The sequence below is a fragment of the Rhineura floridana genome, chromosome 8 (assembly GCF_030035675.1).
Source record: "Rhineura floridana isolate rRhiFlo1 chromosome 8, rRhiFlo1.hap2, whole genome shotgun sequence".
Lineage (NCBI taxonomy): Eukaryota > Metazoa > Chordata > Lepidosauria > Squamata > Rhineuridae > Rhineura > Rhineura floridana.
This window is the reverse complement of record NC_084487.1, coordinates 50,643,486-50,670,632: the sequence shown is the minus strand read 5'-3', so window position 1 is coordinate 50,670,632 and position 27,147 is coordinate 50,643,486. Positions and strand designations below refer to the sequence as shown.

The following is a 27,147-nucleotide window of genomic DNA, read 5'->3' as shown; positions in this document are numbered from 1 at the left end:
GCATAATTCACATAATCCTCAGATGGGTGTTTCCTGCAGTCACTGCCAACCTGTTGCGCTCACCCGAACTGAGAGTGAGGAATTTTACATCTATTCCTTTGTCATGGTCAGATCACCGCCTATTAAGGTTTAGACTCACATTGTCTTCTCCCCTCTGCAAGGGTGGAGGACCAATTAAGATGGTCCATCCCCGGAGACTAATGAATCCTGAGGGTTTTCTGATGGCTCTAGGGAATTTTCCGGCTGATAGAATTGACGGTCCTGTCGAAACCCTGGCCACGCTGTGGAATACAGAAATGGCCCGGGCAGTTGACACGATCGCCCCGGTGCGCCCTCTCCGTTGCAGAGCTCAGTTGGCTCCCTGGTTTACCCCGGAGCTAAGAGTGATGAAGCAAGAAAGGAGACGGCTTGAGTGCAAATGGAGGCGAACTCCCGACGGCTGTAATCATGCACTTGTGAGGGTCTCTACCAAACTCTATGTGAAGGCAGTGAGAGCAGCAAAGAAGCAATACTTTGCTGTCTCTATTCAGTCATCTCTTAACCGCCCAGCGGAACTTTATAAAGTTGTCCGGGGACTTTTACACTCTGGTCCCCAGGACGCAATAACACCATCAATTGCCCGCTGTAATGAGTTTGCGCGACACTTTCGTGATAAGATCATGAACATCCGCCGGGACCTTGACTCCATTATTGTAGCAGTTGATCCTAATGAGGTGTCCAGAGCACAGTCTTGTCCTGTTTTACTGGATGAGTTTCAGTTGGTACAGCTCGAGGATGTGGACAAGGTGCTTGGACAGGTGCGGGCGACCACTTCTGCTCTGGATCCTTGCCCCTCATGGCTAATAAAAGCTAGCAGGAATGGAACAGCCGGCTGGGCCAAGGAGGTGATTAATGCCTCTTTACGAGAGGGAGTGGTCCCATCCTGCCTGAAACAGGCGGTGGTGAGACCGCTCCTAAAAAAACCCTCCTTGGACCCTGATAATTTGGACAACTATAGGCCGGTAGCAAATGTTCCATTCCTGGGCAAGGTCCTAGAGCGTGTGGTCGCTCGCCAACTCCAGGCTCTCTTGGATGAAACTGATTATCTGGACCCATTTCAATCGGGCTTTCGGCCGGGGTTTGGTACAGAAACGGCCTTGGTCGCCCTGTATGATGACCTCTGTCGGGAGAAAGACAGAGGGAGTGTAACTCTGTTGGTTCTCCTTGATCTCTCAGCGGCGTTTGATACCATCGACCATGGTATCCTTCTGGAGCAACTTACGGATTTAGGAGTGGGAGGCACTGCTTGGCGGTGGCTCTGCTCCTATCTCGGGAATCGTCTCCAGAAGGTGATGCTGGGGGAACATTACTCGAGTCCCTGGGTACTCCAATATGGAGTCCCACAGGGTTCAGTTCTGTCCCCCATGCTTTTCAATATCTATATGAAGCCGCTGGGTGAGGTCATCAGGAGTTTTGGAGTGCGTTTCCAGCAATATGCTGATGATACGCAGCTCTACTACTCCTTTTCATCTTCGTCAGGTGAGGCTGTTGATGTACTAGACCGCTGCCTGGCCGCGATAATGGGCTGGATGAGAGCTAATAAACTGAAACTCAATCCTAACAAGACTGAGATGCTGTTGGTGGGAGGGCCCTCTGCCCAGATGGTTGACGTTAGACCTGCCCTAGATGGGGTTACACTCCCCCTAAAGGAGCAGGTACGTAGTTTGGGGGTCTTATTAGATCCGCTCCTGTCACTTGAGGCTCAGGTAGCCTCGGTGGCACGGAATGCATTCTACCAGCTTCAGCTGGTAGCCCAACTACGACCCTATCTGGACAGGGAGAATCTCGCCTCAGTTATCCATGCTATGGTAACCTCTAGATTGGACTACTGTAATGCACTCTACGTGGGGCTACCTGTGAAGACGGTTCGGAAACTTCAGCTAGTGCAGAATGCTGCGGCCAGAGTTCTCACTGGGACAAAGAAATTTGACCATATAACACCTGTCCTGGCGCAGCTGCACTGGCTACCGATATGTTTCCGGGCCAGATTCAAAGTGTTGGTTCTTACCTATAAAGCCCTAAACGGCATCGGACCGCAATACCTGGTGGAATGCCTCTCTCGCTATGTACCTACCCGTTCACTACGCTCGACGTCGAAGGCCCTTCTCCGGGTCCCAACTCATAAAGAGGCCCGGAGATCAACAACTAGATCTAGGGCCTTCTCGGTGGTGGCCCCCGAACTATGGAATGCCCTCCCAGACGAGATACGCCTGGCGCCTTCTTTGTTATCTTTTCGGCGCCAGGTAAAAACCTACCTTTTCGCCCAGGCTTTTTAAACATTTTAAATTTAATTTTAAACCTAATATGGATTTTAATTTATAAACTCATGGCAATTCTATTTTGGATTTTTATCATGTTATATTTTTCACACTTGCTCATATTTTAATTGTGATTTTATTTGTTGTACACCGCCCTGAGAGCTTTCTGCTATAGGGCGGTCTAGAAATGTAATAAAATAAATAAATAAATAAAATAATCCACTTCTTTGGCATAGCCTTCAAGTTGCCTATGAACAAAGAAAACAAATTGAAGGTCATGGGACCAATCCCAGAGCACAATTCCAAAAGGGGAAAGAGGAGAACCCATGGGTCCTTCTTCAGTGTACTGACTTTTTGGCCAGAGGTGGATCTCAAAGCAAAGCAGGTGGTAGATGTTGGGTGTCATTAAGGGTGGCCAAATGGAAGATAAGACGGATCTGACCCATGAGATACACTGTGATGTCCTCCTGCAGAAGCCCCACTGAAATGAAGGGGAGCTGCATAAGAGTATGGTCGTGCTCCTGTTCATCTCTAAGGAATCTGGAGAGGAGAACTGCCCACTGGGTTGTGCCTCAAGCTAATTAGTTGGGGGAGAGGGGAGAAGTGACATTTTGGATTTCTTTACTCAGGCACAAAAATGTATTGGTACATCTCTGTCTCAGCTCTCCAGGTTCTCAGATGGGTCTCTTGTAGCTCTACCTGGATATACCAAAAATTGAACCTGGGATCTTCTGCATGCAATGCAGATGCTCTTCCAGTGAACTACAGCTGATTGATATGTGGACCTGTCCATGAGGATCAAACTAGACATGACATTAAGAGATCTGTGATTAAAGTTGCCACTGTTTTTGTAAAAAAAGATTGACAAAGGAGGGAGGGCTGAATCCATGATGTTGGAGGAGAGCCTAGCCTTTCCCCACGTCCTATTTTCCTAATGCTCCCACCCCCAGCTGCTGTTTGCCTGACAGGACAAATGGCAATGGTAGAGGAGGGTTCATTTTAATCAGGAACACAGTACTATGGTAACTCCATTCTTCCCTCAGTGTCATGGTCCTAATCATATTGGGGTTCCAAGTAGTGGCAGTTATTCAACTTAAAAGCAACAACAAGAGTGGGGAATCTGATTACTGATCTTCTGACATTATGCCTAGTTGTGTCCTCAGCAGAAAGTTGAGCAGGATAGTACTGGGTCCCCTTCAGCTTTGTGATTCTGCAGCAGTGCCTTAGACAACACCTTAAATATGTACACAGTGGCTCAAACAGGAGAGCATCTAAAACTGATAATGTGTGCCAAGAAGCTAACAACAACAACAACAATAACAACAACAATAATAATAAATCTTTTAATCTACCATAATATTTTTTAACCCACAACTTTTTGACTTCGCCAGATTAGTGCAACTACAAATATAACCCATTCCTAGTTATGGGGAAAGAATCAGTGAGAAGAGATTCATGGGGCTTTGGTAAAAAGAGGATCAGTTCTATTTCCTCAGGCATCATTCATGGTTAGGATCAGTATGTGTATTTAGCAGCAATTTCCAGAGATGTCAGTCAAGGGAACTTCATCTACCATAACAGCATAAAGAGTTGTTGTGGTTAAGGCAACTGCCACAAAGGGAACACTTGCACAAAAGGGCCATTTAACATCTCAACCAAAATGTTACACATGTAAAACAATCACTAACAGGCAAAAGTACTAAACCTGTATGTACATTTAGAATGAAGGAGACCATGGCTTCATATTCCCTTCACTGCATCGGCAGAATTAAAGTTGATTTCCAACCTCCTCTTTGACAAAAAGAGACATACTTTTTGAAATATGGTCCTTAACAGCAGACTGCATCACAAGAACCACAATAAAGTTTTGTTTTCCCTTGACACAAGAGTGGCACTCCAAGGCCACTTGGGCTGAATGATCCAGAGTGTGGTTCTCCTGGGGGATGTGCATAAACCTGCTTCCCAACTAAAGCAGCACGCAGAATTCATTCAAGTTCTCTCAGCTTAGTTCAAAGGAACTGCCACATCGGAAATGACAGGCTATCAATTCTCAATACATTTGTTTGGGCTACTAATGGATTTAGCACTCTAGACATTGATGGAAAGCTGCTGTATAACAGAAAGGAGGAACTGACTCAGAGCAACAGCTCAGCTTGAAGAATTTCTTGGCCTCAGTCTTGGATAAATGAAAGCCAGGGTTCTCACAAAATGGGGAGCATCTCCCCCAGGACATAGGAGATGATTTAGTGGAAGGAAAAAGCTGACATCCAACCATCAAGCTAGTGTGGGTATATGTATTTTGTCTGGGACCGCTTGCAAACCCATCATTCACACTAGTGATGCTAACAGAAACTGAGTACAGTGACCAAAAGTAGGGCACCAAGAGTGACTCTTGCAGGGCAGACCTAAATATCACAGACTAAAGTGGCCAATGATCTTACACACAAATGTGTATACCAGAATCCTGGCTGCTGAAGCTCTGCTCTTTGAGGGCCCAACTATCCATCATATTAACAATGCGACTGGTTGGTATCTTCTTTGAAATTGGCTGAGGTGCTTTTAGAAATTAACTGCTAGGCATGGCGTGGCGGTGGTGGAGAGAGATTGTTATCAATATCACAGCACATGGAGTGGGGAGGTATAAGCATTCCCCCTTCCAGCTGCAGTCTGTGTGAAATTTGCCCTTCCACATATGGCGATTTGCATTAGGGAGATTTCACAGAGACTGCAGCTAGGGAGGAAAGGCTTAAATGTCCCTTTCCTATCAAATGGATATGCATGATGATTGCATATTCATCACCTAGGGTTGCATCCAAGGACATTGTCCCAGGAGTGCAAGTTCTTCCACCTACACAATGGGACTTACTCTCCCTGAAATCCCTCTCCTCAAATCTGCTCCAGGTTTTTTTGGGGGGAAATCCTCAAAACAGATCTGAGGGGGTGTGGGGTCATGCAGGGATAGGAGAGTTAGTCCCATTATATAGCCACAAGTCCTTGCCCTAAGAGGACAGCTTCCCTGGATGCAACCCCAGATATTTATTTTTTTAGAAACATACAATGTGATCATGTTGTTAACTTCATGAATACATCATATAGTTAGGCCCTGACCTACACTTTGCATAGGAACAAATTTTGCTTCCATGGGGCTTCTCTTTGGGGACTCTGATGGAATAAGCACATTGCACATGCCTAGAAGCTGTCAAGAATGCCTGGTTTCTAAAATGGTTCTGAGGCAAGGAATTGTGGGGGAAACATCTTGCCTGAAATGGGCCCTCTGAGAAGGCCATGAGATTGCAGTTCTCACAGCTGAAGCTAGTTAATTAAACTATAAGCAAGAGCACCTGCTTATCAGTGGAGACTGGTACTTCAAGGCTAAGCGTCCTGGGAAAGTTGATGAGTGCATGACCATTAGGCATGAAAGCTCCAGAAGATTTCATCATCAGAAAGCCCCGATTAGCTAATTAATCCCTGGCTGTTGCTGGGCATTTTCATATAAGAATAGGATTCAGATCTTAGCCTTCCCCCCACCCCCCAATGTTCTCTTATGGTTGCTGATGCTACCTAGGTGGGGTTCCATCTTCCATCTCCCATCCAGGCTCTACCTCTCTGGGGAGATGTGGAATCATGAAGTTATTTTGCTGTTCGACTCTATTTTAAGTATAGAGTAGGCTAGACAGTTTTGTCATTTTTGTCTGTGACTGTAACTCTCTGTATTTTGCCTGATCCTCAAGACTTTGGGTTTTAAGGGACAATTTTGCTGCTGTACTTGTGCACTTATATTTTATTAAATAAAGCTACCTCTTATTTACCAGTGTATGTTCATTGCAGGGGAGATTTGGCTCTGAATCCAGCACCTTGGCCAATTAGCCACGGATTACCGTATAGTTGGGTATTTTGCCTAAAGGCTCCAGGATAAGGAGTGTATCTTTGGCTCTTGTCTTTGGGATCCTTGGCAGGTCTATTTGTGGCACTTTGGGTTTCCCCTTGGCTCAGAGTGGGTGACCAGGATTAAGGGGTGGTGGCAGTCTACCTATCTTGCAGGGTTGTTGTTGGTTTACTTAGCCTGGGTAAGAGAGACAAAGGTTGTGCCTTGCCAGGATCAATTGCCCTGGGTTTGGGAATTGAGGGGCAGCTGTTCATGACAGAAGCATTCCATGATGACTAGAGATTTCCAGAGTTGTGAAAAATGGGTTCCATGGCCGACTGCTGTTGAGCCTTGGCTCAAAAGATAAATAAATATAATTAGCTTACATTGTGCCATCAGTATGCACAACTCTTTACAGCAGCCTTTCCCAATTTGGTGCTGTCCAAATATTATTTGACTCTAACTCTCATCAGCCCCAGCCAGCATGGCCATTGGTCAGGGATGATGAGAGTTATAGTGCAACATCTGGAGGACACCAGATTGCAGAAGACTGATTTACAGAGTTACGTAAGTGCACAAAAAATGCAAGTTCCTGCCTCAAGAAGTTTACAATATGTTGACAGTGCAGCCAAGATTACAGTGAAGCCCTGCATCTATAATAACCAGCCCAGATGTGCAGAGATTGGCCTTTTAAGAATGTTATGGTTACTGTGAATTTAAAACAAATCCTACTTGTTGTGGTAGAAAGTCAGCGGGGAAAGATCCTTGCTCAGCAAAGGAGAAACTCAGGACTCCTCATTATCTTATAGATAGCTGTGGCTACAGTTTACTCAGTAGTAACCAGACGTGGCCACAGAATCCAAACCAGCCTTCCCCAGCCTGATGCTCTCCAAATGTTTTGGATTGCAACTCCCATCAGCTCCAACCAGCATGGCTAATGGTCAGGGATGTTGGGAACTGTAGTGCAACTAGACTTGGAGGACACCAGGTTGGGAAAGGCTGCTTTACATAGTTACCCAGCTGGCTTAAGAAACCTACGTGGTGTAAACAGCCATTTCTTCTCTCTCTTCAATCTGGATGCTCCCATCAGTAGGTGCAGGAGGATTGGCCTGGAACTGGCTTGGAATCCGGAGCAGAACTTTCATTTTATGCTGCAATGACCCATCATCTGCAGGAAATACAGTGGTACACACTGGAGCCGTCATCCCCATGCCAGCTCCTACAAGAGAAATCAGATCAAAGACTCCAATTTCTTGAGACACACACAAAATGACAAATCATGAACAAAGACCTGTTCATATTGTCTTTTCCCCAAGGCTTAAAATTGTACAGTTAAGCAGATGAATTAAGTGGAGAGTCAAGAAAGTATGGAAAGCTTCTCACCCTGACCATTGCTTCCTCCAACATATCTGAGAAGTTGCAGCACTGCTTCCCATAAGGCCTCCTCAAATGGCATTCCGGTGAGTTCAACAGTAGCAAACTTCCCACCTTCATATACTCTTTCCTCATAGGCTACCTCATTCTGGTAACACAACAGTTAAACAATAAATTCCCTGACAGATGCAACCAATATATGCCTCCCTAAGGCAAAGCTGATGCCAACAACTAGTATTACACAATTTAGGCAGCCCGCTAATTCAAGGGGCAGCTGTCCGTTCAAGGAAAATAACTGATTGTATAAGTAAGGCTGTAACATTTGAAGTGTAAAACTCATTTAACTATAATAAGGAACTCATTTAACTACAACAACATTCTGCATATTGTACTTTAGCCTGCATTTAGTATTATTCAGTGAAGAGAAAATGCACATCTTCATTCTCTCCAATAATGAACTTAAGTGGTGAGTGCTGATGATTTTAGAGGCAACTTAGAAACAAGAAGTGATCAACTTACTTGGGGGGCAAAAAATAAACTGCCCAATGGCAAATGAGCATGGTCAGTCGCCATGGAATACTGAATGTCAGAAAAGAAAATTGGAAAAGTGTGTGGTGGTGGAAGGGATTTTCCTGGAGAAGAACATGGCTAGAATTCTGATCAGGACTATTCCTATTAAGAGGTAAGGATGCATTTTGTTGCAGGTCTTGCATGTTTTCTCTATTTATTTGCCTCTGTGACAGATATATCTCCATTTGCATGAAAGCCTTGACTCCTGTTGGGGTTGGCAACTAAACACTGCAATAGTTATAATCATTATATTGCATAGGAAGGAGTTTTTATGAGCAGAGGTACTTGCATACCATTGATAGGGAGGCAAAGCACAATTTATGCAAGGAACAGGCCTTCATTCCTGGGTGCTATAAAGCTTGGGCCAGATTGCATGTAAAATCCATTCAGCGCACCACGCACCATTTGACTTATGACTGCACAGCAGGATAAGCATCAAAGTAATGTGAAAAGCAAACTGTTAGGCAAAATGAATTTCCTCGTAATATTGTTGTGTGTTATTTTTTGCTGTAAATTGCACTACCCTAAGAGCTCAGAGTTGGTAGGAACATGAGAAAGTGCTTCCAAATCAGCAGTGTTTAGAATCAGAATATAAAACAGTTAAATAATTAAAGGTATCCCATTTCACAGCAGCCATTTTAAGTGTAAACCCAAAGAAGGTTGTAATATAATGCTTCTGGAAAACAATAAAAAACCATGTTTAGTGTATAAAAAAACCCCTTTGGAACAGAAGTTGAGATTCATTTCTGCAGAAGACCAAATACTCATCTTCTCCATCATCCTGTACCTTACAATAGCCAAAGGTGCCTATAAGCACGGCATGAAGGCAGTAGCCCTCCCCTCTGTTGCTCTTCAGCAAATGGTATTCAGGGGCATACTGACTCTGAATTTGGAGTTTCCATATGGCCATCATGAGTAAACTGAGGGTCACATGACAGTTGTGGGTGGGGCCAGAAGAAAAAGTGGACAGAGGAATGTATGTTAATTTTAACTTTGCACAGTAGCCTTGTTTTCTACACACATTCACACATCCCTCTCTATCCTCCATCCAGGCAAGTGAGAAGCATTATCAGAATTCAAGGACACGTTCCAACTCCCCCTCAAAAAAATAACACCACTCAGGGAGAGGACAAAGTAGGGCAGGTGATGGGAGTGGCCTGGGGAGAGGATGTGTGGCTGAGGAGGCAACTCTAGCCTGCAGAGATTGATTCGTAGAGGGCCACATTTGGCTCCTGGCCTGAGGATCCCCACATGTGATCTAAAGGCATCTAAGCTAGTGTCCCTCATTGACTCTTGTGACAGTGAATTCTGTACTTTAATTCTGCATGGTTTGAAATTGTATCTGTCCTGAGTCTATTGCCAATCAGTTTCACGTAATAATGGTGGTGTTATGGGAGAGTGAAAAAACTGTGTCCGCTTCTCCACTCCATGGATCATTTCACAACCTGTCATGTTCCTCCTACACTGCAGACCCCAGCACTTTAGATCAGGGCTGGGAAACCATTGGCCCTCCAGAAGATGCTGAATCTCAACTCCCTTCAGCCCCAAGTAGCATGGTCAATGGCTAGGGATGATGGGAGCTGTAGTCCAACAATATCTTGAAGGCCACAGGTTCTGCACCCCAGCTTTAGACTTTCCTTGCAGGGAAGGTATTCAAACTCCTTGACCATTTTGGTGGGCCTATTTTGGACCTTTTCTAGTTCTACGAGATCCTTTCTGAGACAGGGTGACTGGAATTATACACAGGAGCACCATATATGATCATAACATTGTCATCTTCCCCCTTCTCTTTTCTAATCATCCCTAGAATGGAATGTCCCTTTTTATAGCTATGACACACTGGACTTGATGCTTTCACTGTGGTATTGACTCCAATCCCAACTTTAGGATAAGTCAAGTTAGGGCAAGTTACAGTCATCCTGGACAAGGATTTCAAGCTTGCTTTTTTTAAAAAACATACCAAGAATGTTTGCTGGCTATAATTTTTTACTTGCTATTATGATTTAAATATAATGTGTGAGACGATCAGTATTTTGAGTGGCCTGCCACCAGCTGCTCTAAGCATGGCTGTCACTGTTCCGATAAAATATGGCTGAGAGGCGATAGCACTTGATAAACAAGTTCTTTAGGCTGGGCCTCGTGAGACATGCGCCTGGGGAAAACTGTAGACAACTAGATTTGATAAACTACTGAGAAGATAAGGAGACAGAAAAACACACCTCACAGAATCTACACTGCTTAGGGCTGCTGGTTATTCTGAAATGAAATGACACAGAATTTACAGGAACAAATATGCTTTCTCCAAGTATTTGATTAAGGTGGTATGTTAGGGCCGCAGTTTCAGAGGGAAAAGAGATTCTGCCAAGAGTTGCATGCACAGAGAGATGCATGTCAGAGAGTCAGTGTAGTAAACTGGCTAGCATGCTGGGGTTGTATGTGGAAAACAGCAGATACAAATCCCCAGTCAGTCACTGAAGTTCATGAAGTCACCTCAGGCAAATCACTGGGGGCCAAACTACATAGTTCTCTGTGGGATGGTTCTCCTCTGCTCATTCATTCCAATGCTAACTCATCCCATTAGCGCATGGATGTATGCTTGTGCAATGGAATTACCCCCTCTTTCCCCCATGCGTGCCCCATGTCCTCCCCAAAACTGCTTTTGAGGGTTGGGGGAACCCCCACAACAGATTCAGGGGCATGTGGGGGGAGGAGAGGGGAGAAAGTTCCATTACACAAACATAAATCTTTGCACTAACTGAACGAGTTACTTAGTGCAACACTGTGCATACACACCTGTGTTTGAAGAAACAGGCCAAAACAGGTTCACTTGGGTTGTCTAACAACATCTGGGGGGCAAGTCTCTGGAGGGAGGAGCTATGGAAAGGATACTCCAAAGATCTTGGATGGAGGAAGGTTCTGCCCTGCTAATCCACCCGCCTCTCTTGCTTTTACAATTGGATCCCCAATCTCCACACAATGGGGATGATTCCATGTTTACACACACACGGAACAGCTGCCATCCTGTCTAGTTTGGCCCTACGCCTCACCCTGATCCACCTCACAGAACTGTTGTGACGTTAAATCACCAGGCTAAATTCCTTCAGAAAAGGATGGGATACAAATATAACAAATAAGTAGCAGATAATATGCAAATTAGCGCTGAACAGAGTACTAAGAGAAAACACCGCCAGCTGTGAAGCAGCAGGTGACTGACATTCTTTCCTTCAGGGAAGGAAGAGTTATGACCTTGGGTATCTATAACACAGCTTGATCTAATACCACTAGCATTGGGATGGTACCACTCTTCAGTCTGCAATTAGTTTCATACAGGGAAGAGACAATGCACATGATAAAACACACCATTTTGTTTCTACTGAATGGCTGTAGCCACAAGGCTACCCTAGGGAGCTATAAGGGATTTAAGATATGCCTTTTGCTATAACATGTAAAATACTAGAAATAAATTGCAAGATTTCTCTGCAGATTATTGTGAATAATTTTCCTCTGCTTAAGTGTAACACAACTCTAATCTCTCACCAGTATTTTCTAGAGAGGAGAGATTATATACTGTCAGGGTTTTTTTTAAAAAAAAGGTAGGGGAGGCTGTGTGCTTTTCACATCTGCATAACAACATAATTCAACAGGTGCAGCTTAGTCCATTCCTACATCTCTATGCTGAAAAAGCTTCATCTGGTTATTTCTGCCTTAAAAAAAAAAATATAGCAACCCTGATATCAAATGACCTTGCTACTGGCTGCATGAGTCACCTCTCGGAAAAAGAATCAGTGAAAGGGCACAGAATTGCCAGGGGTGACTCAGTGAAAAAGGTATAGGTGGACTTTGGACTCTGTCTGGAAGTTGGACATACTGAGATCTAGAGGAGAAAGTTTGTCCCTTCTAAAAAGAGCTGTCCTCAAGATATATTGCTATTTCAAGTTTCTATGGCACATGATCTCAGAGGGACACCTCTTGTAAAGGGTCCTGGCATAATAAGAAGAGCTCAGATCGCTCATGGTGGTGATGGTGGCAAGGAGAACATATGAAGGGCCTGCTGGATCAGCTCTAGTTCAGCATTCTGTTCTCACAGTGGCCAATCAGCCACCCATAGGAAGCCTGCTAGCAGGACCTGAGCACAAAAGCCCTCTTCCCACATGCAACCAGTATTGAGAGGCCTACTGCCTCCGAACACAGACAAAGAGCATAGCCATTGTGACTAGCAGCCATTGACAGCCTTATCCTCCAAGAATTTGTCTAATCCTCTTTTAAACCCTCTAAGCTGGTGGCCATCACTGCCTCTTGTGGGAGTGAATTCCATAGTTTCATTATGCACTATGTGGTGAAATATTTCCTTTTGTCTGCCCGGAATAATCTTTGAACATTTAGCTTCACTGGGTGGTCCTGAGGTCTAGTATTATAAGATGTCTCCATATCCACTTGTTAATTTAAGGGTTTATTTTCATCATTTGTTATTTTTACATCAACCCTGCCCTTCTTCCTTCCTGGCTTAGTCTCCCATCCAGACACTGACCAGATCCACCCCTGCTTAGCTTCCAACAAAGTGGCTGTATCGTATGTCAAGTTCAGATCTGGACCTGGAGCACTTGCTCACATCCTTTCAGAGCCCTTGAGGCTCACTCCTCAGATTGCACAATACTTCATATGGCATTCCTAAAAAAAACCCTCCCAAAATCCTATTTGAAACAAAGTCAGGGAAGGACAATAACTCAGTGGTAGAGTATCTGTCTTGCATGCAAAAGGTCCAGGGTTCAATCCTCCATATATCTAGGTTGGTATGGAAGAGACTCCTGCCTGAAACCCTGGAGAACTGCTGCTAGTCAGTGTGGACAGTACTGATCCTAGATCAGCCTTTTCCAACTAGTGGGCCACCAGATGTTGTTGAACCACAACTCCCATCAGCCTCAGCCAGCATTGCCAATGGTCAGGAAAGATGGGAATTGTGGTCCAACAACATCTGGTGGCCCACTAGTTGGCAAAGGCTGTCCTAGATGGACCAATGGTCTAACTCAGTGTAAGATAGCTTCCTATACTTGAGAGTTATGGGGTAAAAGGAACTGGTATCCTTTGATGCTCCAGATGTTGCTGGACTATAACTCGCATAATCCCTAACCACTGGCTGTGCTGTCGGAGACTGATGGGAACTGGAGTCCAACAACATCTGGAGCAGGGACCCCAGAACTGTTTTCAAGGTGGGGGGGCTCAAGACTGGTGGGCAGGTCATGTCATGATGACCTACGTGCAGGTGCATTTTTACATCTGCTTATTTAATGGGTTAAATAAATAATAAATCTGTCATGTTCTAGCACTGTCACAATCATAAATACACTTGCAAGGTCTTTTGTAAAACCATAGAAGTGTTCCATTTCTTACTGGAACTTCATGTAACATCTTTAAAATAAAGATGTATGAAATGAAAAATGAAATGGACTGGCTTCAAGTTGATTCCGACTTATGGCGACCCTACAAATAGGGTTTTCATGGTAAGTAGTATTCAGAGGTGGTTTTACCATGCCTTTCTCTGAAGCTGAGAGGCAGTGACTGGCCCAAGGTCACCCAGTGAGCTTCATGGCTATGTGGGGATTTGAACCCTGGTCTTATTTTATTTTATCTTAAAATAAATAAATTAAAAGTACAATAAATTAAAATAAATAAATAAAAAGATCATAGGATACATTTTAAATTAAAGAACAATAAAATAAATAAAAAGATCTTAAAATATGTAATAAATAAATAAAATAAAGATTTTAAAATAAATGGTATAGTTGTGTTTCTTGTATTGTTATTTATAACACGGATATCATAACAGGCATGTATTAAACTTAATAACAACAAACCTTAAAGATAGGTTCAGAAGGGGTAGCCATGTTAGTCTGAGATATGAAACCACAAACAAGGGGACTGCGGCATCTTAAATAAATTTGTGAATCTTTAAGTCTTTGTGAGTCTTTAAGGTGCCATAGTATCCTTCTTTGTTTATTAATAAACCATAAACATTACTGTGGCACACTTAAGACAAAGGTGGCTTGGCGTTCAGCAGTTCTGGTGATAAATTCATTCATAATGTTTTCCAAAGGAATTTTTGCTTGTGCACGTGAAGAAGCAGCAGATGTGCAAGGCACTTCTGTGTCATGCGATTATACAGGTATGTCTTTATTCTTCTCAGAGCTCTGAAAGAACATTCTCCTGATGCTGCTGATGCAAGTATGATGTTTAAGAGCTGTACCAGCATATCTTGGTCTAAGAGATTTCAGACTGGCTGAGGCTGTCATCTCAATGATTGTGAGATGTCTTCAATAGTCTTTACTTCAGCAGTTGAAATGACTGTTGGGAGGAGTGACAGCTGTGCCAGAAGCCTGTTCAGATTAAAGTCACAGCTCTGAATTCCAAGGGCCTCTCTGAGCTCTTCTGTGCTGCTGAAATGCCTTCCACATGAAGCAGTCACTAAAGCATTTTCCAGTGTCACTAGTTGGTCCATTGCTCTTCCATTTTACTGAGATCAAGATCATGTTTGTTACATCCTTAACAGTACTTAGTGCATCACCAGCCATGTCACAGCTGTGGGCAACTTCTTGCAGAGCCAAATCTAGTGAGTGGTTGCTGCAGTGTATGTAAACTGACTTGGGTTGAATATCAGTGATCTTTTTTTGAACACCAGAGAAACGCCCAGACATATTAGCTGCACCAGCAAAGCAGTGTCCACACAAAGCATGGAAATCAAGCCCCAGTTGAATGATCATGTCTTTCACAGCGGTGAAGAGAGTACAAGCTGTAGAGTCAGGAGGGTTATAATCACCAAGGTATTCTTCTCGTATGTTCGATAATTCACTCTCTACCCATCCCAGAGACAATGTAAACTGCTCGTCTCCTGTCACATCTGTTGTCCCATCAGTAATTATTCCCCCAAAATGGCTTGATTTCACCTCTTTAAAGATGCCACATTTCACTCTTTGAGCCATAATTTCAAGTAGCTCATTTTGGATATCACCACTCAGTCATTTGTCTCTTCGTGTCAGCCATCTTTTAAGAGGAGGTACATCTTCTGAGAGTTCCTCCAAAAGGTCAATCAAGTTACCATCTTTTTGGTGCGCCCCTGTAATGCTTGACCTGTGCAGCAGAGGTAGTGCACAGAACTAACAATGGTGCATAGTGCTTCTCAAGCCTCCTGCTGCTGCTTACTTGAATGCTTTGTAAGGAGCATAACAATATTCATACTTTTCTCTATTGTTAAATGGTATCTCACAGAATCAGTGTAGTAAATGCTCTTTTCATGAGACTGGAATTGTTCAACAGCATGTTTCCAATTTGAGAAACCTTTTAGAATAAAACTCACTTCTACATTTGAAGAATCCTTCTTCTCTATAAATGCTCTGCAGCAATCATGGCAAAGAACCACATCACGATCCACATCATAATGAAGCCAGGTGAACTTCTCAAACTATTTCAGCTGACAAGACCTATTACCCTTACTTTTTGGAAATTTATAGGATTTTGTTGGCACAAATCTGGTGGTAGAATATGGCAGTCCATCTCTTTCTTGAGGATCAACCTCAAGGTGCTGATCGTCTTCATTCAGCTTGCTGAATTGATATGGGCCTTTAGGCAATTCTTCTGAGGCAGAAGCTGTTTTTTTTTATGGCAGCAGCCAGGCATCAAGCAGTGGCCTTTTTTGGACATTGTCCTGCAAGTAATCAGATAAAGCAACCATTTTTTCTTTCTATTTGTGTGTGTTGCAAAGAAGGCATACTGTCACTGTGGCTCTAGCCACAAATGAATTTTTATTTTTTTTACAGAATTCCTGAACATTCCAGGAAGCTTCTCCCCAACAGGAACTCCATGTTGGGAATCATAGAATAGTAGAGTTGAAAGGGGCCTATAAGGCCATCAAGTCCAACCCCCTGCTCAATGCAGGAATCCAAATCAAAGCATTCCCGACAGATGGCTGTCCAGCTGCCTCTCTAGTAATTGGTTCCATTGTCGTATGGCTCTAACAGTTAGGAAGTTTTTCCTGATGTCCAGTCGAAATCTGGCTTCCTGCAACTTGAGCCCATTATTCCGTGTCCTGCACTCTGGGGTGATCGAGAAGAGATCCCAGCCCTTCTCTGTGTGACAACCTTTCATGTACTTGAAGAGTGCTATCATATCTCCCTTCAGTCTTCTCTTCTTCAGGCTAAACATGCCCAGTTCTTTCAGTCTCTCCTCATAGGGCCTTGTTTCCAGTCCCCTGATCATCCTTGTTGCCCTCCTCTGAACCTGTTCCAGTTTGTCTGCATCCTTCTTGAAGTGCGGAGACCAGAACTGGACGTAGTACTCAAGATGAGGCCTAACCAGTGCTGAATAGAGGGGAACTAATACTTGCAATTTGGAAATTTCTGTTAATGCAGCCTAATATAGCATTGCCTTTTTTGCAACCACATCACACTGTTGGCTCATATTCATGACTTCCCAGGAGGATCCCTACGCCTGTGCAGCCTCTGAGACGAGTTCCGTCTTGGATGAAACTTATCCAGTTTAAATTCAGTCAGAAGGCTCTTTTCTGACTGGGAATAATTTCTTCCGGTTAAAGAAGAAACGTGAGATTTCCCACATAGCTTTGTTTTGATTGTTGGAGTCTGGAATTTGTCAGAATTGTCTGTCTTCCAGCAGCTCAGACAGAGCGAGGATTTTTATGCTAGCTCAGCTGGATAAGTGACCCGTTTTTTTTAATACGGATTAACAGGCAAACATCCTCCTGTCTACATTCATCATTTTCTTATCTATACAGCTAAAGAGATTTGTCAAAGTAACAGCAATTGAGATAACCTAGGTGAGGTGAGACTTTCCTTTTTTTATTCACGGAACTAAGGGGGAAGAAAATATAAATAGCTTATCTTTTTTTTTATTGCAAAAAGCTGACATGGAAAATAGCATTTTAAAGATTACAACGGACGAGAGATTTCTGATTGGAAGAGATAAGAAATCTTTTTGATTTATGGCTGGGACTATTTTTCCTGATCTACTTTTTTTTTGACGAATCTGCTCATTCTCTCTGCTACTAGCTATTTCGACGCTGTGAACTAAAGCCGTTCTTACACTTCCGGGCAGATAAGAGATAAGGGCTGTCTAGCGTGTGACGTTAGTTTGTTGGAAAGATTAACTCCTTTGTAACTGGTTAAAGAAATAAGCTGCTCTTTGTTTGGGACATTGAAAATTGAAGGAGTTTTGTTCCTTTGGCTTTAAGAATGACAATTAAGAAGATCATGGATGTACAAGAAGGGACTTTAGACATGTTTCAGAAAATAATGAATGGGATTAACTCAATAAAACAAGAACTGAGAAATAATAGACAAGCGTGGAGAATTGAATTTCACGAAATGAGACAGGAGCTGAAAGAAACTCAGGATTCTATGAGAAAGGAGAATAAAGATAGATCTGAAAAACAAAAAAAGGATGAAAGAGAAATTAAAGGCAAGGTTCAAACTATGGAGATTGGCTTAATTATGGACATGAAAAAAGATTTGGATTTCCTGGCTGTGATGGATCCTGGAGACAAATATTACAGTTTGGAATTCAGCGCTGTCCCTGACGGAATTGAAGAGATTGGAGATAAAGATATTATCGGTTCAAAAAAATTCTTGGACTGGAAGGATTTGATGGAACTTGAAATGGAGAAAGTTAACAGAATTAATCCCTGTTTTGTGTCAATGGAAAAACCTTCAAGAGATGTACTAGTGTATCATGTGGAAAAGAGGAACAGAGATGCGGCTTTGCAACAATACTTCAGTGATACGTTTGGATTTGATGGCAAGAAAATATCTGTGATGGAGGAAATTCCTATCAGACTTTTATTATATGACTATGACAGCAAGATTTTTGGGTGCGTAAAGATGGAAGATGGAAGATGGACCCAATATGGATAATGACAGAAGAGCGATTTAAAATTACTGGACTTAGTAGATTTGATGAGTTGGATTAATTGGCATGTTTATTTAGAAAAAAAATTGATTGACATATATCTCAAGGATTGGAAACTTCTCTTTGACTTTTTGTGGAAGATTAAAATGATATGATGTTAATGAGATTTGAAACCAACTAAGATAACTGTTGGAGGAAGGTGATTTTATAATCTATTAAGAGATAGGTTTGTTATATATTATAGATTTATAGCTGAACTATGACAAATCGGAAGTCAATATTCTTTCTTTTATATATATATATATATATATATTTCTTTTTGTATTGTACTAGTTATTGATTTGTGTTGTTTTCTTTTTGTATTGTTTTGGTTTTGAAAATTGGAATAAAAATTAATTGAAAAAAAAAAACTCTGTTGGCTCATATTCATCAACGACAATTCCAAGATCCTTCTCACATGTCGTATGGCTGAGCCAATTATCCCCCATCTTATAACTGTGCATTTGGTTTCTTTTTCCTAAGTGTAGAACTTTGCATTTATCCCTGTTGAATTTCATTCTGTTGTTTTCAGCCCAATGCTCCAGCCTATCAAGGTCCCTTTGAATTTTCTGTCTTCTGAAATTGTGGCTTAAACAGCTGCTTCCTATGTACATTTACCTTGGAGTAAATCTCATAACTCGATGGTCTTCTGTGTAAACACACATACAAATTGGGCTGCATAGCTTATTTTTGCATCCCTTATTTATTCATGCCACAACTATAACCTAAAATCTGTTTTGATGCTAAATAGGATTTGTTTTCTATGCAGGTCAGCTAAACTATTTATGGGTTCTGAGTTGAGAACAATTTTTTTTAACAATGACATGTCTCTTCTCTTGTCAACGTAACTGTAGTATAAGGTACAATCTCTACGTATGAAACTAATTGCATTAAGTTAGTGAACCTGCTTATGTTAAACTGTTTGAAAGTTTGAGAATCTTGTATATTTGATTTTTATTACAATTTCAACTGTAATATATGAACAGCTTTTAGCTCAAACTGATATTTATAAAGCATTATACTCACTCAAGAACGATCTTGAGTCACTTTGTTGCAGGCCTTTGTTCTTAATTTTCAGTAGGGCTCCAACATACAGATTAAAACTGGCTGCTGCAAAACTCTCCTACCTGTGTTCTCCCAGCTCCAAGAACCAGGCTCTCTGTTAGCTCAAGGGAAGTACTTTGAAAGAGAAAGTGTTCCTTTCTAAGGTGTGTGAGGCCCTTTTATGAACAAAATACACCTCAAATAATGGGACAGAAATCTGGGGGGAAGAAATGCAAATGCCCCAGCAGAGATCTCTAGGCCACTGGGTGAAGTATTCTCAGTAGTTTAAGTGTGTTGCCACCTAGTGGCCCAAGAGCAGATGTTTTGCGATAAGCAAAGGGAGACTGAGGATGCTCCAGTTTGCTGGCTGGAACTGTTCCTAAGATGGTTGCCAGGCAAAGGACTTGATGAAAACAGAACAAAATTAACACAGTAATCTGTTAGCATTCCTGGCGTGGTCTCCATAGATTACAGAAGGGATGATCATGCTCTGGAGACCTGTTTGTAGTGGTAGTGCGGGAAACCATTTTTTGCCAGAGCTTCAGTATCACTATAAATTTTGCCTGGTTGTTTGGGGGGGGGGCTCAGCAAACCCACACATAGTCTTAGGGGGGCTTGAGCCCCCCCTGCCCCGGGGTCCATCATCTGGAGGGCCAAAGGTCCCCCAGCCCTGCCACAGTGAGCAGACTTTATAACCGTACTTTTTGCAACCAAACAAAGCAATAGCCACCACCTCTCCAGTCCGTGCCTCGGGACAGCCGTTCCCCCTCCTACCTTCTCCCCCTTGCTCGGGACTCGGCAGGGCCAAGCCTCCGCCGTGCCCAAGAGGGGGTTTCTGATCATCCGCAACATGCTGCTCGTTTGACAGTCGTCCACTCCGCCCCGCCACGGCCTTTCCGCTCCAGTGGGGTGCTGGCGTTTCCGCAGGACTCGCAAAGCGCTCGGCAGTCCGTCCCCTCGCCCGGTGGTCAGCAGCTGGAGACCCCGGCGTGGGAAGAACGGAAGGCGGGCGGGAGTGGTGCAACAGCTGGATAAGCAGACCTTGCCCAGGGACGGGACGGAACGTAGCCGCCCACCCGCCCTTCGGGCGCTTCCTTCCTGCAGAGGGTGGAAGGTCGCGCAGGGCTAACGAGGAACAAATGGTGCCAGCAGTATCGTTGTTTAAAAATGGCTGCGCTGCTATGCCATTAGCACCAGTTGGGCAGGCAGAAATAAAGGTGGTGACGCTTCTCCTAGCATGGAGTAGTGGTGTGGTGTAGTGGTTGGACTGGGACCTGAGAGACTGGGGTTCAAAATCCCACTCAGGCATGAAACCCACTGGGTGAACTTGGGCCAGTCACTATATTTCAGCCTTACCTACCTCACAGGGTTGTTGTGATGCTAAAATAGAGAGGGGGAAGAAGAGGGTACAACACCTTGATTTTTTTAGAACAAAAAAGTGGGATATAAATAAAAATAAAATAGAAAGTGATGGGGGAATGAAGCTTCATTCAATGAAGCTGGTGTATCAAACTTGGAGACACAGGAGCAGGACCAATCCAAAAGCAGGCAGATGTTATAGTAGAGTGATTTCAGATGTTACAAAATACCCACTCAGAAAGCTTGAGTAGGAATTCGCATGCAAACACATTAGCATGTGGTGGTAGTGATAATATGCGATGAACATGCATGAATGCATTTTGTTGCCTATGTGCATGGAGTGTGCAGCTGCTGGTAGGGGGATTATTAGGAGGTGGCCCAGGGCCCCTGAGCCCTGATCTTTTGTGTCAGGCAGACCCCAGATTTCTTGCCCCTTTCCCTCTCCTTTTAAAACTTTTTTTAAAAAATTGTTTATAGGATGGCTAATCAATACAAAGCTGCTGAGACCCCAACCACCTGCCATCTTAATGGACCAAAGGCAACTATATTAATTTGCATATACATAACCTTTTCACAGGCAAATTGGGTATAATTTATTAGGTTTCAAAGACTTTACAGGGGGGAAAGCTTTTTGACATTAGTGCATGTAGTGGGTTGGATTTCAGAAGATGGACTGGCAAAAGGTGAAGCTGGAGATCTGATGACTATAAAGAGTTGGGGGAGCTGTCAGTGGAGAAAAAAATTACGATCAGGTTACTAACTACAAGCGTTATTGTGTCATTCCAACACTAGGGATATATAGATTATTGTGAGACATTGCAGGAAGCCACAGTCAACAGGGAAAGGAAATTATTATAGATCCCACAGCATTAAACCCTAGATAAAGATCATTTTGCAGATATTAGTCCTGCTTTGCAACTGCATGTGTGCAATTACCTATCTAACACTGAATTGCCTGGTTTCTCTGTGGGAGTCTGGGAGAGGAGGACATAATGTGGCCAGCATCCAGCTGTCCCCAAATAAAGTCAAAACAGTAAGTCAGGATGGGGAACCTATTGCCCACCAGATGTTGTTGAACTATAGCCCTTATCACCCCTGACCACTGTCACTGCTGGCTGAGGCTCATGGGACATCTGGAGGGTCACAGGTTCCCCATTCCTGCTGTATGTGTGCATGTTTGTCACATGTGCATCCTTGGGTGATGGGTGTAGTGTTTTTACCACACACATCGTTTTGTGCATGTGGAATCTGATCCAGTAACAGAATCCATCCTTGCTGGATAGCTTGCATGAAGAAAAATTCTGATAGATTTTCATATTTTTTTTGTCAAAAGAAAGATTCCCTGCAGGATTCCAAATATGGAGAATCCATAACACAGACACAATGATATCCAGCTAAGTCATACTCACTTAAATTACTTATGCCCATATATTTCAGTGGTTTACCCTGAGTATGATTAACATTGACTGTCATCCACAGTCCAAACTAAGGCTGCAATCTTATACACACTGACCTGCGTGCAAGTTCAGTTTAATCCAGTGGGACATCTAGTATATGTGTAAGATTGCACTATAAGTGAGCCACACTTCAGGCCCATTAAAACTAACAGGACAAGTTTAAGTCCCATGGATTTCAATGAGAAGAAAGCATGAGTACGGTAGTCTGGATCCAACCCATTGTTGCATGTCTGTTGCCTTGTTCACACATTACACTGAACACTACAAGTTGTCTCTACACATGTACAAGTGTTTGTGTGAAAGAGTGTCCACTTGTTGATTTGTACAGCTCAACTCTGATGTGCACAGGTACACAGACTACTCTGATTGAACGTAATGTGTGAACACCCTTTTTGTCTACCACTCATGAGGAAGAGAGACCTTTGAGTAATAATATTGCACACATTTTCTTTCATTTGGTCTTTTATTGAGCTGTTTCATAAGGGCCTCAAACAGAGAATGAGCAGAATTTCTCCTTGGAAAAGAGTTAATTCCTCTGAGGTCGCCTCTCCATGTACATTCTCTTTTGCTTAAGCGGTAGCCGCCTCAGCGGAGTACTGCTAAGCCTCTGACTCCTCAGGGCCTTGTATCGGATGGGAAAGAGGGTCCTGCTCATGAGAGTAAGACGCTCATTCAACTCTGCCAGCCTCTTCTTCATTGAATGTACTTGCTTCAGGAGATTATCAATGGCTTCAGAGACAGGCCGGAGGCTGCAGGTTAAAAGGATCAATATTAAGACTATATACAGACCAGGACTATTATGTGAAGGAAAACTATGGCAATTTGCTGACAACTTTTCTCAGTACAGTTCAGTACAATTCTGTCTGTACAGTTCTGGAGACGGTTTGTTCCACAGCTGTTATCATGGTCAATAATCAGTGGTTGGAGGTTTCTGCTGATGGGAGGGTAATCAAAGCCTTTTGCAGGGTTAACAATGATTGTTCCCCAGTGGCCCATCAGATCTCATGCCTGTCCAGTTCCTTGGACCTGGGCCAACCTTAAACATTTTTACTTCTGTAAAAAAGCTGAAATGAAGGGTACATCATATATTGTGTCCTAAGCTGTAATATGTACTTAAAACATGATATCATTGTGCAGAAATACTTCAAGCCCTGCCAGACTTCTTAAGTTTTCAGATGATTCTAAGGCTGCAGTCCTATACACACTTACCTAGAAGTAAATCCCATTGAATTCAATGGGGCTTACTTTTGAGAAGACATAATTAGGATTGCACTATAAGCCTTTGTTGAAACAACAAACTCAGCTAGCCGGGTCCACTGGGAACTGTTCAGGGTCCTGATATGCCTTGCCCTGGATCTGATCTGGACTGGATTGAAAGTGGTTCTGGTATTCATTTCTGCTTCCCCTGAAGACCCCCAAGCCTCAGCATGACAGGACACTAGTATAGCAAATGGCATGGTATAGCAGTAATGGGGAATCTGTGGCACACAGATGTCATTGGACTTTAATTCCCATAATCTCTGACCTTTGACTATGCTGTCTGGGGCTGATGGAGACAGGAGACTGACAACATCTGGTTCCCCATCTCAGTGTAAACAGTGATGAAAATGGGGATATGACACAGTGTTTTAGGATGCTTCAGCTAATGCATGGAAAGCAGATGTTCACACTACAACTAGGTGTTGACCAAATGACATCCAAACACTAATGTGTATTTAACACATGATATTACAATTTTGATATGTTTTAATAGTGTGAGTGTCCCCTGATGGTATCTCATGATCATAGCGCTCATAAGAATGTATCCACATGGAAAAAATATAGTTTCTCTGTGTATATTTCAATATATTATACAACAGTTTTACGACTACACAGTCATATCTAAAGGCAATGCATTATTAGCACTGTTCAGATATTTGTCTGAACACATTTAGAAAGGAAATTTTGCTACAAATTTTTGTAAGCCGCAAGGAGTTTTCCTAAAAGGCAGGATCAAAATATATTACACAAACCAAGAAACAAATAAGCCTTTAGTGACATTTGAGGATGCTCACTTTCTTTTTTAACCAAATAGCCCAATACTTATGCTCATTTTTAATGTGGGAAGACTACTGTGATGTGACTTTTGGTGTGGCATATATTTGTTTTCATTGTATCTGCACATGGTGAGGCCTGCAATTTGCTACAGCTTAGATTCTGAAAAGGAAAAAAAATCAGTCCTAACATTTGCTTTTTGAAAACAGCTGGCTTCCAAGATGTTTCAGATCACAACTGTGATCACATGGGGGTGAACTGAAAAAAGTATTCTTCATGCAAAAAATGATGGGCAAAACCATCTCAATCTCACAGCAAAATCTGTGACTCAAAACTAACATATGCTTTGCCAGCACACACATGCTTAGAATAAAGCATGCCAACAGTTGTGTCAATGAATAATGAAGGAAAACTTTTTTTGTTTTGCAAAAAACATTACAATGGTATTACAGGCAGATATGCCATTGAATGTAATTGGAGTTAGGAGCTCATTATGGCAAAGTTTGAGAAGGCTTGGATAGATTATTATTATTCAATTAAACATTCTTAAAATAGTAATAATGTATATAGCATTGTTTGTGAAAGTGCTTCATTTATGTCATATTAATAATCCTTACAATAACCCTATAAAGGTGGCCAGTAGCATTATAACTCATATTATAGATGAGACTGATAATAGAAGCTTGCCTAAAATCACCTGTCTGTGGATTCCTTCAGATGACCTGTTTATTGAACATTCATCCTGAATTTCCTGCACAAAGCTTGAGTAGAGGTAAGATTACTCCAGTCTTTATTAAGCATTCATTCTGATTTGTTCGCAGGGAGGTTATACGACAATGAGCATTCTTCCTGCATTCATCCCGATTTGCTTGCCGGGTGTTTATATGTGTTCCTATTAGTAATTCATTCTTTCTAATACATTTCCCCATCACTTTCCAAAATTCATTTCTTTATTCTGCTAGAGCACAGAGCCCTTTAATCCACTTTCTCTATGCAAATCTAAAGTTCTGGAATGTGATGGAAACCCTCCTGCAAAATAGTGATACGAGTGGAGGCATCCTGAATGGAGATTGTAATTCAGGGAATTGGCTGTAATCCTAAACTTAATTACCTGTGAGTAATTCCTACTGATCATAGGGTTGCGTAAGTTGTGGTCAACTTGGAGGCACATAACAACAAATTCCTACTGAAACCCATGGAGCTTACATGTGTACACAGACACACAAACATTTTTGTGCTGTATAATACGCACACACACAAACATTTTTAATGTATAATATATATTTGTTCTACACTCTTTCAGGGCAGGCCTAGGGACATTTATTCAGCAGTAAGTCCCACTGAGTTCAATGGGATTTTAATGGGTGTAAGCTCTCTTTGAATATTCAACTAGAAACTGCTGCTAAGAGCATATCTAATCCAACAACATTATGCAATGTAATCACTGGAAAACAAATGCAGCAGCATTTATTATACATTTACATTGACATTTCCTCCAATGTAAACAGCCCATCAGAGACTTCTGAAAAGTTAACTACAATTTGTGCTCAGTTCTGCACACACTTTAAGAGCATAATTTTCACATGGGACTATTTCATGCTCGCAGCCAGCAATATAGACATTTCAAAATATAAGCAAACAGAAGTGAGACATTTTGATATCTTTCTCCATTAAAATCCCCTCTGTATTGTTTCTGCCAAATACAGAAAGGGTTATTTTCACTAATTGATTTCTTGTAAATGGGACAGATTTTAAAGGCTATTTTGCCCCCTCCTCACAATGCCCTTTCCCCAGCTTTGCTTCGACTTTCCCCAGCATAGCCTGGGTATCTGCTTCTGTAGAGAAAAGTCTAAATCATGAAGGAGAATTTATTTCCCTCTAGGGGAATGGGATTTCTGCCCCCCCCCCAGAACTTGAATTGCTCAACTGTTAAATGGAAGTATTTAAAAACAAGCCAATTTAGATCTATGTATGAGAGATGCAGCCTGAATGCAGATGTGCATGCCATCTATGCATGTTTACTTCAGAGTAAAGCTCACTGAGATCAATGGACGTAACTTCAAGGTAAATGTGTAGAGGAATGCAGCTCAAATCAAATTTAAATACAGCCCCATATCAATTTAAATCCAGTTTATCTGGATTAATATATATATTTGCCATTTCTGTTCTCCCAATGGCTAGATACACATGTTGCTATTTTTCCAGTGGATACAAAGCAACTTATACTTGGAAAAGCATGTTGATAGTGTTATACAAATGATGGTAAGAGTGTCGCCAAACAGGAAGCTAATAACACCCACTGGAGAAGGTGGCCTCTATGTGTTTGGCAGAGGAAATAACAAGGATGTGTAGGTTTTAATGTAAATCACAGGGCTGCACAGGCAGAGGCCCAGAGAAAAGGGAGTTTTGAACTAGCAGTGTTGGCAGCAGGCACTTGGCTGAAACAGCATAGTGTTCTCTAAGCATGGTGGATGGGTTCTAGAGGCTGCACTGGGGGACAAGCTATATGTTACACACAGATGTGTTTAATATTACCCTGCCAGGAAAAGCTGCTTCTAGAATGGTGTTTGGATGGGAGAAGTGAAAAGGGGGGCATTTAATCATTTCCCTGTCTGCCATGTCCTCACTCCACTTCCCTCCTCACAGTTCCAAATGTGTAACTGATTTTTTAAAGTTAGAAATCTGGCGAATTTAGGGGCATTTTTTTTAAAAAAATTGAAGCTTATCTTCAGCAATTCCAAGAAGCCAGATAGACTTGGTTAAAGCATGGTCAATGTCTGGGTGGAGAACCTCTAACCCCTCTAGATATTGTTGGACTCCAGTTCCCATCAGCCCCTGCCCAGCATGGCCAACTGTCAGTGATGATGGGAGCTGTAGTCCAACAACATCTGGAAGGTCACAGGTTTCCCACTACTGGCTTATACAAACATATTGGCCTCTACCTAGATTTACTGGGGCCATCATTTCCACATCACCCAAACAGAGGACAAAAGAGGGCAGAGATCTGCATTTGCAAATTTACACACACACGCATATACAAATTTAGAAGTGATTACTATAATTTAAGCAGGAATACAACAACTTATGGCAACCCTATGAATCAGCAACTTCCAATAGCATCTGTTATAAACCAGATCTTGTACGTTCAGGTCTGTGTCTTCCTTTATGGAATCAATCCATCACTTGTTTGGCCTTCTTT

At 42.5% G+C, this 27,147-nt stretch overlaps 3 protein-coding genes across 4 annotated transcripts in view; 1 reads left to right on the top strand and 2 right to left on the bottom strand.

Annotated features, from left to right (window-relative positions):
• Window positions 1-27,147, top strand: part of LOC133390557 (uncharacterized) — a 312,873-nt gene that overhangs the window by 175,760 nt on the left and 109,966 nt on the right. The gene's annotated exons all lie outside the window — the stretch shown is intronic.
• On the bottom strand, window positions 113-20,185 carry HEBP1 (heme binding protein 1). Its single transcript, XM_061639370.1, has 4 exons — window positions 19,873-20,185; window positions 7,546-7,684; window positions 7,201-7,381; window positions 113-377 (listed from the first exon to the last, which is right to left on the bottom strand). Exons 1-4 carry the CDS (start codon window positions 19,948-19,950, stop codon window positions 350-352), a joined length of 426 nt encoding a protein of 141 aa, XP_061495354.1. The 5' UTR covers window positions 19,951-20,185; the 3' UTR covers window positions 113-349.
• LOC133390554 (uncharacterized) overlaps window positions 22,373-27,147 on the bottom strand; it is a 30,373-nt gene continuing 25,598 nt past the window's right edge. For both annotated transcript variants that reach the window (XM_061639369.1, XM_061639368.1), the window contains exon 4: window positions 22,373-22,663. In XM_061639369.1, coding sequence (XP_061495353.1) covers window positions 22,441-22,663 — 223 coding nt within the window. In that variant the 3' untranslated portion in view covers window positions 22,373-22,440. The remainder of the gene's footprint in view (window positions 22,664-27,147) is intronic.

Excerpts from the sequence above, each read along its gene's own strand:
- HEBP1 (XM_061639370.1), bottom strand. The coding sequence starts at position 19,950 with ATGTTGCGGATGATCAGAAACCCCCTCTTGGGCACGGCGGAGGCTTGG. Across the intron at positions 7,382-7,545 it reads TGGAGGAAGCAATGGTCAGG|GAGCTGGCATGGGGATGACG; the intron begins GTGAGAAGCTTT and ends TTTCTCTTGTAG. Across the intron at positions 378-7,200 it reads GAAATGGCTGTTTACACCAC|CTCCGGGGTAAACCAGGGAG; the intron begins GTAGGTTTCTTA and ends CATCACTCTTAG.